The sequence below is a fragment of the Filicampus tigris genome, chromosome 2 (assembly GCF_054856515.1).
Source record: "Filicampus tigris isolate MCC_2025a chromosome 2, RoL_Ftig_1.0, whole genome shotgun sequence".
NCBI lineage: Eukaryota > Metazoa > Chordata > Actinopteri > Syngnathiformes > Syngnathidae > Filicampus > Filicampus tigris.
Genome location: NC_141218.1, coordinates 11,790,408 through 11,802,119, shown reverse-complemented (window position 1 = coordinate 11,802,119; position 11,712 = coordinate 11,790,408). Strand labels below are relative to the sequence as shown.

Genomic DNA, 11,712 nt, shown 5'->3' with positions numbered 1-11,712 from the left:
GTGAACTGCTGACAAAACACAAGAGGCGAGGCGGCTGAACATGTTTAGGCCCACTGCTTTATTTTATTTTTTTTAAATAATAAACTTATGTGAGAAGTGACTAATGACTAAGGTGTTCTGCAAATGCATAAAAGGCTGGGGCATGTTGTGTCGAGCATGCGGGGTTTACAGTGTGTCAGCACCTTTCCATTAAAAGCATCAAATTAAAATCCCCGCCTGAGGGAACTACAGCTGGCAGGTAGTAACAAATCTTGAGTGTGAGGTTAAATCAAACATAACACTTAAGTGAGGGAACATTAGCTTCTACTCAAGTTAGAGAAGTAGATTTTGTTTTAAATTGTGAAAAAAAATGCTTCCAGTAACTACCGTGCTGAGACTGAAGAGATTAGTCAAGAGTTGATGGTGCGTTAATATATTTTGCCAGCAGAAGGAGACAAAAGCCATGTTGAAAAAGTTATCGTGTTCACTCTGGTATTGTGATACTACTCCTTTTCAAGTTGAATATGTCATCCCACAACAAGCTATGCTGGCCTATTTTAGGGTAAACCAAAATATTGTAGTTGCATATATTTTTAAATTTCAGACACAGACTAAGTGGTGTGTGGGGGGACTTGTGAAAAAATATATAATTATATATCCTTTTATTACTCAATATATTTTACATTTTATTTTCCTCCCAAACACCCCCCCACCCAAATTCTATTTTTAAATAACATACATAGGATATGTGCATGACTGCAGGCCGAGCTAAATCATTTTTAACCCTGAAGACAACACTAATGTCAATTTAAATGATTGAACGGGTCAGAGAGAATGTCCCAAAATTGCATTTATTTAAAAACAAAAACTCGCCATGCTGCCTACTGCCATAGAAGTATAGCATCGAACATGAGCTGTTCTGTCAAACAAAATAAAATGAATACGACATGACTGCCAAACTGCTATTAACAGAAACAGAGAGAAAGGCCCAAGCTACGGCTACGCAACACACTCAGTCAAACCGTGTCAGACAAATTTAACAGGATTTTTTTTTTTTTTTTTTTTTTTACATCATCAATGGGGATGTGTTCAGCGCGTTTTGACTGACTTAAAAGCGTTAGTATTACGGAACAAAACATATCAATTATGTCAGTACTTTTTCACAGAGCTGCCTTCATTCCAGTGTTTCTTAGTACAATCAATGACTTCACTGAAGTGATGTCAGGATAACATTAAAAAATGCATCATAGGATTAGATGGATATCAGTAAGGTTATTGATCATGAATGTTTGTTTATTGTGTGTTTTCATCATGAGCACAACGCAACACAAAAACAACCTCTAGTGATATGGCACCACATCGTCGATTAAAAGACTACAGAGCAGAGATGTGAACAAAAAAAAAAAAAAAAATCAATACCTTGATACTGTATATGGGAATTTGATCTTTCAGCATCGGTACAGTATTGATAAACTAGCATCAGGTAATAGTATCTTAAAGAGGCCATAGTATGCAAATTGACTTCTAATGATTTGTTATGGTATATGTACAGTCAGTTATGTCTCTAGAATGCCTGCACACCCATCTAGTGTGAAACGGTTAATTTTGCCTGTGATTGCTTTGCGCACATGCCATTCATCTGCAGGCTGGACGTCGATTGGTGAACATCTTCTCTCAGAGTCTCCAGAGGCTTCCAATAACACCACACAAATCAATGAATAATGAGTTCAACATTTGGGGCAAAAAGCTGATAAAATCAATGCTGTATATTGACTATTGTGTCAGTTTTTGAATAGCAAAACATTGCAGTAACATCATTTTGCAAGCTATTCCGTGATTCCCACCCCTGCTTCTTTGCATTATGTAGACTGTTGAATGTGTGTTAGCAGTTGGCAAACCAGCAAAGAGGAAAATTACTGCGTGCCACCTAGTGGACTGGACTAAATGCACATGGAATAACACAAAAATGAATTGACATTGTCAAGGAGGTCTTCTGAGACATTCAGGTAATGTTATTTTCATAGTTTTTACAGCATCGCAAGCTGTTGTGGATGGCAGTTTGGCTCCAAACACTCAAATATCACAACAGGAATAATGGAAGATATCAGACAAAAATTCCCAAAAATGAGAGGGGAAAAAAATAAACCCACTTTGTCAGTTCAATGTGAAGCAGGCCAGGATAAAACAAAAACTATTGCACGGCTTCAGAGAGACTCTAGTATAAATAGTAATAACAACAAGGACCAAATAATAAGACCATCAATAATGATGCTAATAATAATAAAAATAATAATGATGATAATAATAATAATATTAACAATAATAAAAATGGTTCAGACCCCCTCGCTCTGCTGGTTTACCACTGCTGCCAGCTGAAATCATCGTTGGATCCAAAGACAAGGAAGAAGCCCAGGATGGTTGCAAAGATGACGATATTGCCCGTCGAGACGAGCGCACACGCCCCCCAAGCGATCTGCAGGCAAACATAAGTGGAGATTCCCCCTTAATGCTAAAAACGCCTCTTTCGGTACCTCAAACATTTGTACAACTCCGGTGACTTACGACTTCAGCTCGCGCAAAGACAATGGGCAGCCCAAAAGCTGAGATGACGATGCCCGTCGTGAGGAATATGGCCAGCTCTTTGCAGGCGTTGCTGGCTGAGTCGGTGTCCTCCATGACCCGCCGCGAGATGCAGTATGGGAGGGGCGAGAGAATGTAGAAGAAGAGGAGGAACAGCGGCCAGTATTTGCTGCACGCAGAGAAAGATAGAGGTGCATTGCAACAGCTGATGTGTTGTTACGGCCCAAGAAACACGGAAATCATGGCTCAAGGAGTGCCTCATATACGATAAAAAGTAGTCAGTGTATAGCTTGTATAATAGTGTAAATTTACTGTCACCTCAAAGTAAGTCAAAACTGGTTAATAGGGCTTAATTTGGACATTTTCACTTGGGTTTGGGTGTACTCACTTCTGTTGCCAACAGTTCAGCAGTGTATTGATATATTCCTCACTGTACGTTAGCAGCAGTGCTGGGCAAATTACTTCGAAAAAAATAATTAGTTATAGTTACTAATTACATTCCCAAACCCGCTATTGAATTTGGAACTGAATTACTCCTTTATAAATATAGTAAATTACCAGGGATTTTTTTTTTTTTTTAACCTTCAAACATGTCAAAGTATTTCAATATTTGAGTGGATTTCAACAGTAATGTAGTATAAAATAAAATAAAATAAAAAACTTTGACACAGCTTCCTTACTCATACACAGGGAGGGCACATCCCAGCATGAGGAACATGAGGCCAATGGCCCCGCCAAATGACAGCGATATGAGAGCTAGAAGACAGCAAGAACAATTCATTAGGGACACCTACAAGTAAGTAAATTGTATTTCATACCAGGTTTAGACTAATGGAGACTCTTAGAACATTTTATTGTAAACAACATTATTGAGTTGACTTCACCTTTAACTTATCTGTTGTGACAGTTTCACCTGCTGTTTTATGTTGTATGTTTTATATGTATAGCTCACAAAAAATAATTGGATCTAAAACGATGGAACATTAAAAAAAATAAAAATAAACTGACATTTGACTTGTCTAATTCTGTTATGACTATTGAGACCCCCGCCCAAATCACCCCTACCCAACAATAAGCAGAGCCCCAAGCTACATATCATGTGACTAATCAGCTGGTTTGGCAATAACACACCAAACTATAACGATGGGTTTAAACATATAAAACGCTGCTGTTTATTTTTTTAAATTTATTTTAATAACACACATTGGCGTCACTTAATTGGCACGTAATCGCCCAACTTACGCTTTGGTTAGCCTTAGCCTATTAGCGAATAGGATTGTAAAGCCCCCGAAAAGGCGACAACGTCACATAAAGTCATATTTTTAACAGTTACAACACACAAGCCGACTCAATACTTGGAAAAAGACAGCATTAGCAGACACGACGGTGTTTTATTTTATGCTAATGCTAATGACTATTGTCGGCCTGGTGGCTATAGTTTTCCATGAGCTAGCTTGGAAAACGCCAAACGCGTGCGTAAGGCTTGCGTCAAGCTAACGCAGCGGATGTCATTTTTTTCCCCATTTGTAGTTATGTCATGGATAAAAACGTCATTTGCCGCACCTTTAATCCCCGCCATCTCCCCTGGACAAAGGATCGTCACACTACAGCCGGGCCAGATGACAACAACTCCCCCTCGCATCCGCTGCGGACTGCGTCGGAACCTGGAGCATTTCGGTGTCGACCGAGATGCTTTCAAAGACTAGCACGAATGTCGGAATAAAATAAATTCTTCGATGGCTCTAAGAAAATCATGGTAGGTGTTTTGTTTTGTTTTTTACTTGATAAGATATGTAATAACAGCCTTGTCGAGGGCTTGGAAAGTATGTTGTTAACGTCTGCAACTGAGTAGGGACACGTTGTGGCTTTGATTGGCTCGTTCGTGCCCGCTCTTGACATGTGTACGTGAACATGGCAAAGCTGTCGTTTAAAAAGGTCACAACAAAATTACACTGTAAAATACAACCATGATTATTGAAAGACCAACAAAATCCAGAAACATACAATTTACGTACTTTCGTGTTACGTAGACACCGTCGGGATGGAACACCGTCGTAAACAGAGGACCCCCTTCGGACTTTCATAATAAAAAAAACACTGCAGCAATTTGTTGGAGATTATGAAAAAAAAAACAAAAAAACAATTACAATCTAATTAAATATGAGAACAGCTCATGGTTGATATAACGTTTCAACTGGTTTGATGTTCATCCGGATGTACACGTTTCTACTTCCGACTGTCATCCAGAAGTCCACTCATCAAAGATGGCGAGCGGTGGGCTGTCCACGGCGTCGCTGTGGACCGAAGTGAACCGCTGCGGACAGAATGGAGACTACACGAGGGCATTGAAAGCTCTTACAAAAAGTAGGTGGACTTGCCGCGAGCGAAGCTGGGCATGTTGACGATTTTTGGGCTGAAAGTGTGCTAACTTGTAGCTCCTGTCAGATGTGCTCCGTGGCTAAGCTACGGTTAACTCCTTCTGCAGCTGTTAGCATGTGGCTAGGCTACGGGCCCTAAATTAGCTTGATGTCACTTTTCGTTCGTCTTCATTTTTTTGGTGTGCCTTTTTACATATTTTATAGTATAGGTGTAATATAATTTGCATGTGTATTATGCGACATTGTAGTGTTATGTTGCACCACCCCTTTCGTGGTTTGTGACGTGTCCATTTCAGGACAGGGGACTCACTTTACAGTTTATTTGTTGACATGTAACAATCCCACTCTAATCTAATCGGAAATGACCATGTCGCATGCCTTTGTGATAATTAGGTTTAATTGTGTTACGCGCTTGTAAGGTGTATGATTATTTCTCCTGCTTTTGTCACAGTTTTGCAAGAAAACAGAGAGGATGTGACAGCCCTTCACTGTAAAATCGTGTGCCTTCTCCAGAATGGCACCTTCAAGGAGGCTTTAAATGTCATGAACACACACAACAAGGTCCTTGGCGGGTAAGTCATGATCACATTGGAAGACTGTCACATCTTTGCGTTTACGCCACATTCTCATGAGCAGATATACGATAGGGCTGCATGACATTGGGAAAACATGCGATATGGTTGTTGATTATAGTGATAACGATATCATTGAATTATTTAAAATGTACTTAAAGAAATAGCAATTTTACTACCAAATGAAAGAATTGTTTTTTGTCATGCAGCAAAATAAGCAAGCTCAATTAATTATTAGCTAATTTTAATTACCCTAGACTGGTTGTCGATGCACATTTAAGTTTGTGTCTGGTCAAATTCAGATAAAACAATACAATTCCATAAGAAATGCATTGCATGTCTTTGCGATATGCATATTGCATGGGACAATATTGTTACATTGATATTCTTTCAATGTACCGTGAAGCCCTTATATCCGATAACTATGAAATGTTTATCCACTCACTTTATCCATTTGGAAGAGGCCTGATTACAATTGTGTCACTTACATGCGGTGTAGACACAATTTTGGTTTCAAACTTCCCTTTTTGTACATCTCTTCCTCCTCCAGCGAGCTCGTATTCGAGAAGGCATATTGCGAGTACCGTTTGAACAGAGTGGAGAGCTCTCTGAAAACCATCGAAAGTGCTCCTGAGCAGACGGACAAGTTGAAGGAGCTGTACGGTCAAGTGGTGAGGCCTGACGATTTGCTATTTAAAAAAAAAGAAAAAACAAAAAGAAAAATTCATCTGGATTTAGTTGGTATAGGTATGGAAGGTCATTTGAATTAAGGTGAACAATACTTGATGTGATTCAGATAAAACATATTTTAGGATGCCAAATATTCTATTTATGAATGTCTAATGTGTGATTGTATAATGGAATTTAAAGAAAACCTGGATGACATTTTTTTTAGTCCACAAAACTAAAGGTGGCTCAAAATGGGACTACCTTAAAACCTTTATGAACAGGAAATATTTTTATGTTCTTAGAAAAAAAGGAAACAGGAAACAAATGCTTAGAAAATAAGTTGTTTTATTTCCACCTTTGTCTTGGTGCAGTTGTACAGACTGGAGCGTTACGACGAGTGCAAGTCAGTCTACACCGATCTGATCAGGAACTCCCAGGACGAGTATGAAGAGGAGCGCAAGACCAACCTCGCGGCTGTCATGGCTGCCATGAGCCAGTGGGAGAAGGCGCCGTTGGTAAGTGTCGCTTGGATGAACAAAGACACTCACGTGGTTGTATTTGGAATCTTAGTAAACCAGACCCTTTGTGTATTTTCCCCCCCCCCCTTTACCTTGCAGGAAGATTTAGGCCTTCCTGATTCGACGTACGAGCTGTGCTACAATGCCTCCTGCATGCTGATTGGCCAGGGTCAGCTGACTGCAGCGTTTAATAAGCTCCAACAAGCTGAAGGTCAGACTTGGTCCCATTCTCAGTCCACCTTTTTAGATTAAAATCTTTTTTTTTTTTTTCCCAACTGTTTTTTTGGGCCATGGCACATATAAGGAAAAATCCCGTGCCACACCACCCCAAAAAAATCTCACAAATAGTACATACAGTATGCTGAAGTTTTAATTTTCTTGTGTTTCAGAGCTCTGCCGACTGTCATTGGCTGACGATTCGGTAAGTTTGTTTGTATATCTGCTATACAATATAGTCAGAATGACTTATGTTTCTCACGGCAGAAGGATGCCTGCCAACAATAACATACCTGTCTATCTTTGAATAAAGGTAGTCTAAATTAATGATGTTTTCTTATAGTGAAGGGTTTATGAAGCTATTGTTCGTCAAACATTGCCACATTCATATTGTTGTTCATCTGCTTCACTTTTTTTCCCCGCCCTTCTTCTTCATAATGGTGTCGTCTCCTGCAGGACATAACCGAGGAGGACATCGAGTCGGAGCTGGCAGTCATCCATTCTCAGATGGCGTACGTGATGCAGTTGCAAGGTCGGACAGACGAGGCGCTCCAGCTCTACAATCAGGTCATCAAGCTCAAGTAAGATGAATTTGCTTTGAATTACAAGCACAGGTGTAAGCTTGTGTTTCATTTTATTCGTTTTTGTCCATGAAACGCTTTGATTGTTTTTTTTTTTTTTTTTTTGCTTGTTTTAGACCTTCAGATGTGGGCCTGCTGGCTGTGACTGCCAACAACATCATTACAATAAACAAGGTGGGCCATGCTAATCCCGGGTTGTTTGATTTATGAAGGACACAGAAATGGACAGAATAATTAAAGTTGCAAGCAGCCACAGAAGGGCTTGCTAATTTTTCTTACCATTCATCATTGGAATAGTAATAAAGGCAACGATTCCAAGTAGGCCGTCCCCAAGTTCCCTCTAACGAAAGTGTTCTTCCGCAGGACCAAAACGTGTTTGACTCCAAGAAGAAGGTGAAGCTGACAAACGCAGAAGGGGTTGAATACAAGCTGGCCAAAAAGCAGCTACGGGCCATCGAATTCAACAAAGCTTTGCTGGCCATGTACACTAACCAGGTGAGTTCAGAGAACCCCCAATTAGACATCTTATGTGTTTTGTTGACATTATACATTCATTGTTTGATACGTTGTTGCCATTGAACAGGCCGACCAGTGCAGAAAGTTGTCCTCCGGTCTTCAATCTCAGAACCCGGGTCACCCGCGACCCGTCCTCATTCAGGTGGCTCAACTGTGCAGGGAGAAACAGCACAGCAAAGCGGTCGAGTTGCTCCAGGTAGGACAGCTCTCGGCTCATGGGCGAACTGGCCTCCCATGACACCTATTTGGGCTCACCTTTGGGTTTTTTTTCCCCTTTCTTTCTCTTACCTTCAGCAATTTTCAGATCAGCATCCGGAGAGCGCGTCGGGCATCAAACTGACCATGGCACAACTCTATTTAGTTCAAAGTATGAGTCGTTATTTTCATGTCAGTTTGTCCTCAGTATACAAATGGTCCTTTTTGATTAATTAATTGATTTTTTTTGTCCTCAGGTCACGTCACAAAAGCCTGCGATGTCCTGAGGTCCATTGAAGAGTTCAAGCATAAAGCAGGCATGGTAAGGGTGCAGCATCACTTGTGCATTCTACCATTAAAAGACTTGATAGCGCTTGTTGTCCACCTAAGCTAAACAGTGCTTTCGACGCCTCAGGTGTCCGCTCTGGTGTCCATGTACTCGCACGAAGAAGACATTGATGGCGCGATTGACGTTTTTAGACAAGCAATTCAGTACTACCAGTCCGAACAGGTTTGTTTCTTGTCACCCGTTTTAATTCCTCAGCTGCAGAAAAGCAGTGTAGCTTTGTTGTTTATAATATTTTAAGTTTACCCGTCACCCTGTCCTCCTGTTCTTACACCACAGCCGGGATCCACGGCCCACTTGGCTCTGGTGCGAGAAGCTGCCAATTTCAAACTGAAGTACGGGCGGAAAAAGGAAGCTATTAGTGATCTAGAGCAGCTGTGGAAGTGAGTTGACTGTTCCTCTATCACACATGTTTTACTAAGAGGAGGCCCGTGAGCTCAACATCTGTATTGGATCGTGACTACTTAAAATTACTTCAAAATGTAACACTCAAATGTGCCTAGTGATTGTTGTGCCCCCACTACAATACATTACATTTACAGTACATGGCAGGAATCTCTGGCAGCAAAACATAGATCATCATTTGATTTAAACTTATATTCACTGCCAGACATTTTCAGACCCTCGTTTACCCTAACATTTGAAACAAATTTGAAAAAAATAGTTCCTGTGATTGAATGTTTTTACTGTGAAAAGACATAAATATGTCTTTGGCAGTGAATGAGTTGAGTTTAGAACACTTAACTGGGCCATAAATATGTTAATTATTTTAATATGACAATGTTACGTCCAATGTTATCCACAACTACTGGAAAACAGTGTTAAAAATATTTATTATTGGTGTTTTTTTTGTTGTTTTTTTAAAATCTTGGTTACATATGTTAATAAAATATGATTTATTCAAACAGACAAAACCCAAAGGATATTCACACACTGGCGCAGCTCATCTCGGCCTACTCTCTAGTGGACACGGACAAAGCCAAATCGTATCCTTTGAAAGCAAATCACTTCTTCTCTTTCAGTTTAGTGAGCATGTCTTAGAAGTTAGCGTTTGAGTAACAAGTTCCATTTTCCTAAGCGTTCCCCTCCAGCCTGAGCAAACACCTCCCTTCGGCGGACACCATGTCCTTCAAGGTGGACGTGGACGAGCTGGAGAACTCGCACGGAGCCACGTACGTCAGGAAAAAGGCAGCCAAAGTCGCGGGAGAAAACCTTCCCAAAGAAGAAGGGTAACTATTTCTTCTCATCCTTTAAATTGGCTTCATTTTATTTTTTTCTTGCTGATTTGCTTCATCGCAGTACTGTTGGAATTAGTGCATTTTTTTGTCTTACAGTCATGTCACTAATTTTTCTTACCTCCACCCTGATGTACAAAGGTTTTGAAACCAGTTACTGGTAGTACTTGACTATTAGTTAGAGCTTTGACGCCACCTTGTGCAATCCTTTGATCTTTTAAATGAGATTTTTGTGAATAGCTTGAAGATAGGTGTCACAGAATAAAAATGCAAATCAGTGATTAAATAAAATATAGATTCCTGACCTGCTCCATATGTAAAGAGTCTTGAGACAACTTGTTTTGAATTGGCAACATAAAAAGAAAATTGAATACATCATTTATGGGTCTGGTTGGTGTCTTTTTCCAGACAAGGGGATATCAAAAAGAAGAAGAAGAAAAAGAAGGGTAGGTTTTGATTTTTGATTAATCAATCGTTTTGGTCTGGTTGGAGGTCCTAAGTGACCATATTCTTCTCTTCCTCCCTCCAGGTAAACTACCAAAGAACTGTGACCCCAAAGCCACCCCTGACCCAGAGAGATGGCTGCCCATGAGGGAACGTTCCTACTACCGAGGCAAGAAGAAGGGGAAGAAGAAGGAGCAGATCGGGAAAGGCACGCAGGGGTCCACGGTGGGAGCCTCATCAGACCTGTGAGTACCTGAAAGAATCGAATAATTCAATTACACCCCAAAAAAAAACAAAAAAAAAAAACAAATCAGAGCAAAATCTCTGCTCTGAAGCTTGGCTGGCTGGACTAAATGTTACTGCAGTCGTACGCACCAATCCACATATAAATAGATTGGCACGTAGATGGCTTTTTGTCCCTTAAAAAGTGGGAGGTATATACATTGCTATACTATTTCTACACCGTTCACATGATTTGGATGTAACACGAAAATTAAAAGGGAAAGAGCAGTTAAAACACCTCTTGTTGGATTAATTTTAACTACTGAGGTGGCTGAAAAATGAGTGGTGTCCATGTCCCAATATTTATGGTACTGACTGCAGTGAATGATTGAGCATACTTTGGTTGTCTTCCTCCCACTATGCCAGGGATGCCAGCAAGACCGCCAGCAGCCCACCGACGTCCCCTCGGCCGGGTTCGGCGTCCGGCTCGGCCCCAACCAACGTGGTCCCTCCGCGACAGCAGAAACCCGCATCGTCCGGAGCCACGCGCAAAAAGGCCCCACAGAAGAAGAAAAAGGGTGGCAAAGGAGGCTGGTAGCCTGGGAAGAAAGGATCACTCAATTAACATCCCCCCCGACACACACATTTGTGGGTCCTTCTTTTTCCTTTTAATTTACAGACAGAACCTCCAACGTCCCTCCACTTTTTTGTCTTATTTTTACCGTACAGGACACGGCACAAAATGGACTCTCAAAGGCGGTGCAAAAAATGTACGTCTCCATGAGCGTTCCTTTTATTTTGGTCTTGTGACCTTCTGACGTCGCAAGACTAATTGTTGTGTTAAAAAAAAAAAAATGCAACACATTTGAATTAAAAAGTACAAAATGAATAGCACTAGGCTTGTGGGTTTTTTTCGATACTTCGTTTTCAAACCATGCCACTGCCTTCAATTACCGATCAATTGGGACACATACTTAACCCACAATTGGGCTGAATTTAAGCAATTAGAGCATTCAGAATAATAAGAACAATTTTTATGGACATCCAAAAATCAGGCCTTTGCTAACTTTGATTTCAATGGAGGGAAAATGCTGAAATTCTGCTCAATTTTCAGTATGTCTTACACATCTTAACAAGTTACTTTTCATGTCACAATTATTTTGTGGCTATGCCCAACAGTGTTGATCTGACACACAAGGATTTGCCATAATATACATTGAACAGGTTACACATTTCCGATTGTCAACCGTGGTTGTTTTCC

General features: G+C 40.5%; 2 protein-coding genes across 2 annotated transcripts; one reads left to right on the top strand and one right to left on the bottom strand.

Annotated features, from left to right (window-relative positions):
• Positions 1-811: 811 nt before the first annotated feature.
• Positions 812-4,279, bottom strand: LOC147151399 (leptin receptor overlapping transcript-like 1). Its single transcript, XM_086019564.1, has 4 exons — positions 4,123-4,279; positions 3,240-3,315; positions 2,542-2,728; positions 812-2,452 (listed from the first exon to the last, which is right to left on the bottom strand). The coding sequence occupies exons 1-4, from the start codon at positions 4,199-4,201 to the stop codon at positions 2,336-2,338; spliced, it is 459 nt and encodes a 152-aa protein (XP_085875690.1). The 5' UTR covers positions 4,202-4,279; the 3' UTR covers positions 812-2,335.
• srp72 (signal recognition particle 72) lies at positions 4,152-11,340 on the top strand. The gene is made up of 20 exons (XM_086019552.1): positions 4,152-4,315; positions 4,807-4,923; positions 5,389-5,509; positions 6,060-6,180; positions 6,550-6,693; positions 6,796-6,907; positions 7,086-7,117; positions 7,369-7,493; positions 7,610-7,667; positions 7,857-7,988; positions 8,077-8,205; positions 8,304-8,376; positions 8,462-8,526; positions 8,620-8,715; positions 8,830-8,933; positions 9,459-9,536; positions 9,642-9,779; positions 10,194-10,231; positions 10,315-10,474; positions 10,878-11,340. Exons 2-20 carry the CDS (start codon positions 4,824-4,826, stop codon positions 11,047-11,049), a joined length of 1,998 nt encoding a protein of 665 aa, XP_085875678.1. The 5' UTR covers positions 4,152-4,315; positions 4,807-4,823; the 3' UTR covers positions 11,050-11,340.
• The last annotated feature ends 372 nt before the right edge of the window (positions 11,341-11,712 follow it).

Excerpts from the sequence above, each read along its gene's own strand:
- LOC147151399 (XM_086019564.1), bottom strand. The coding sequence starts at position 4,201 with ATGCGAGGGGGAGTTGTTGTCATCTGGCCCGGCTGTAGTGTGACGATC. Across the intron at positions 2,729-3,239 it reads TGTGCCCTCCCTGTGTATGA|CAAATACTGGCCGCTGTTCC; the intron begins GTAAGGAAGCTG and ends CTCTGCGTGCAG. Across the intron at positions 2,453-2,541 it reads TCTTTGCGCGAGCTGAAGTC|ATCGCTTGGGGGGCGTGTGC; the intron begins GTAAGTCACCGG and ends GTTTGCCTGCAG.
- srp72 (XM_086019552.1), top strand. The coding sequence starts at position 4,824 with ATGGCGAGCGGTGGGCTGTCCACGGCGTCGCTGTGGACCGAAGTGAAC. Across the intron at positions 9,537-9,641 it reads GACACGGACAAAGCCAAATC|CCTGAGCAAACACCTCCCTT; the intron begins GTATCCTTTGAA and ends GTTCCCCTCCAG. Across the intron at positions 9,780-10,193 it reads AACCTTCCCAAAGAAGAAGG|ACAAGGGGATATCAAAAAGA; the intron begins GTAACTATTTCT and ends GTCTTTTTCCAG.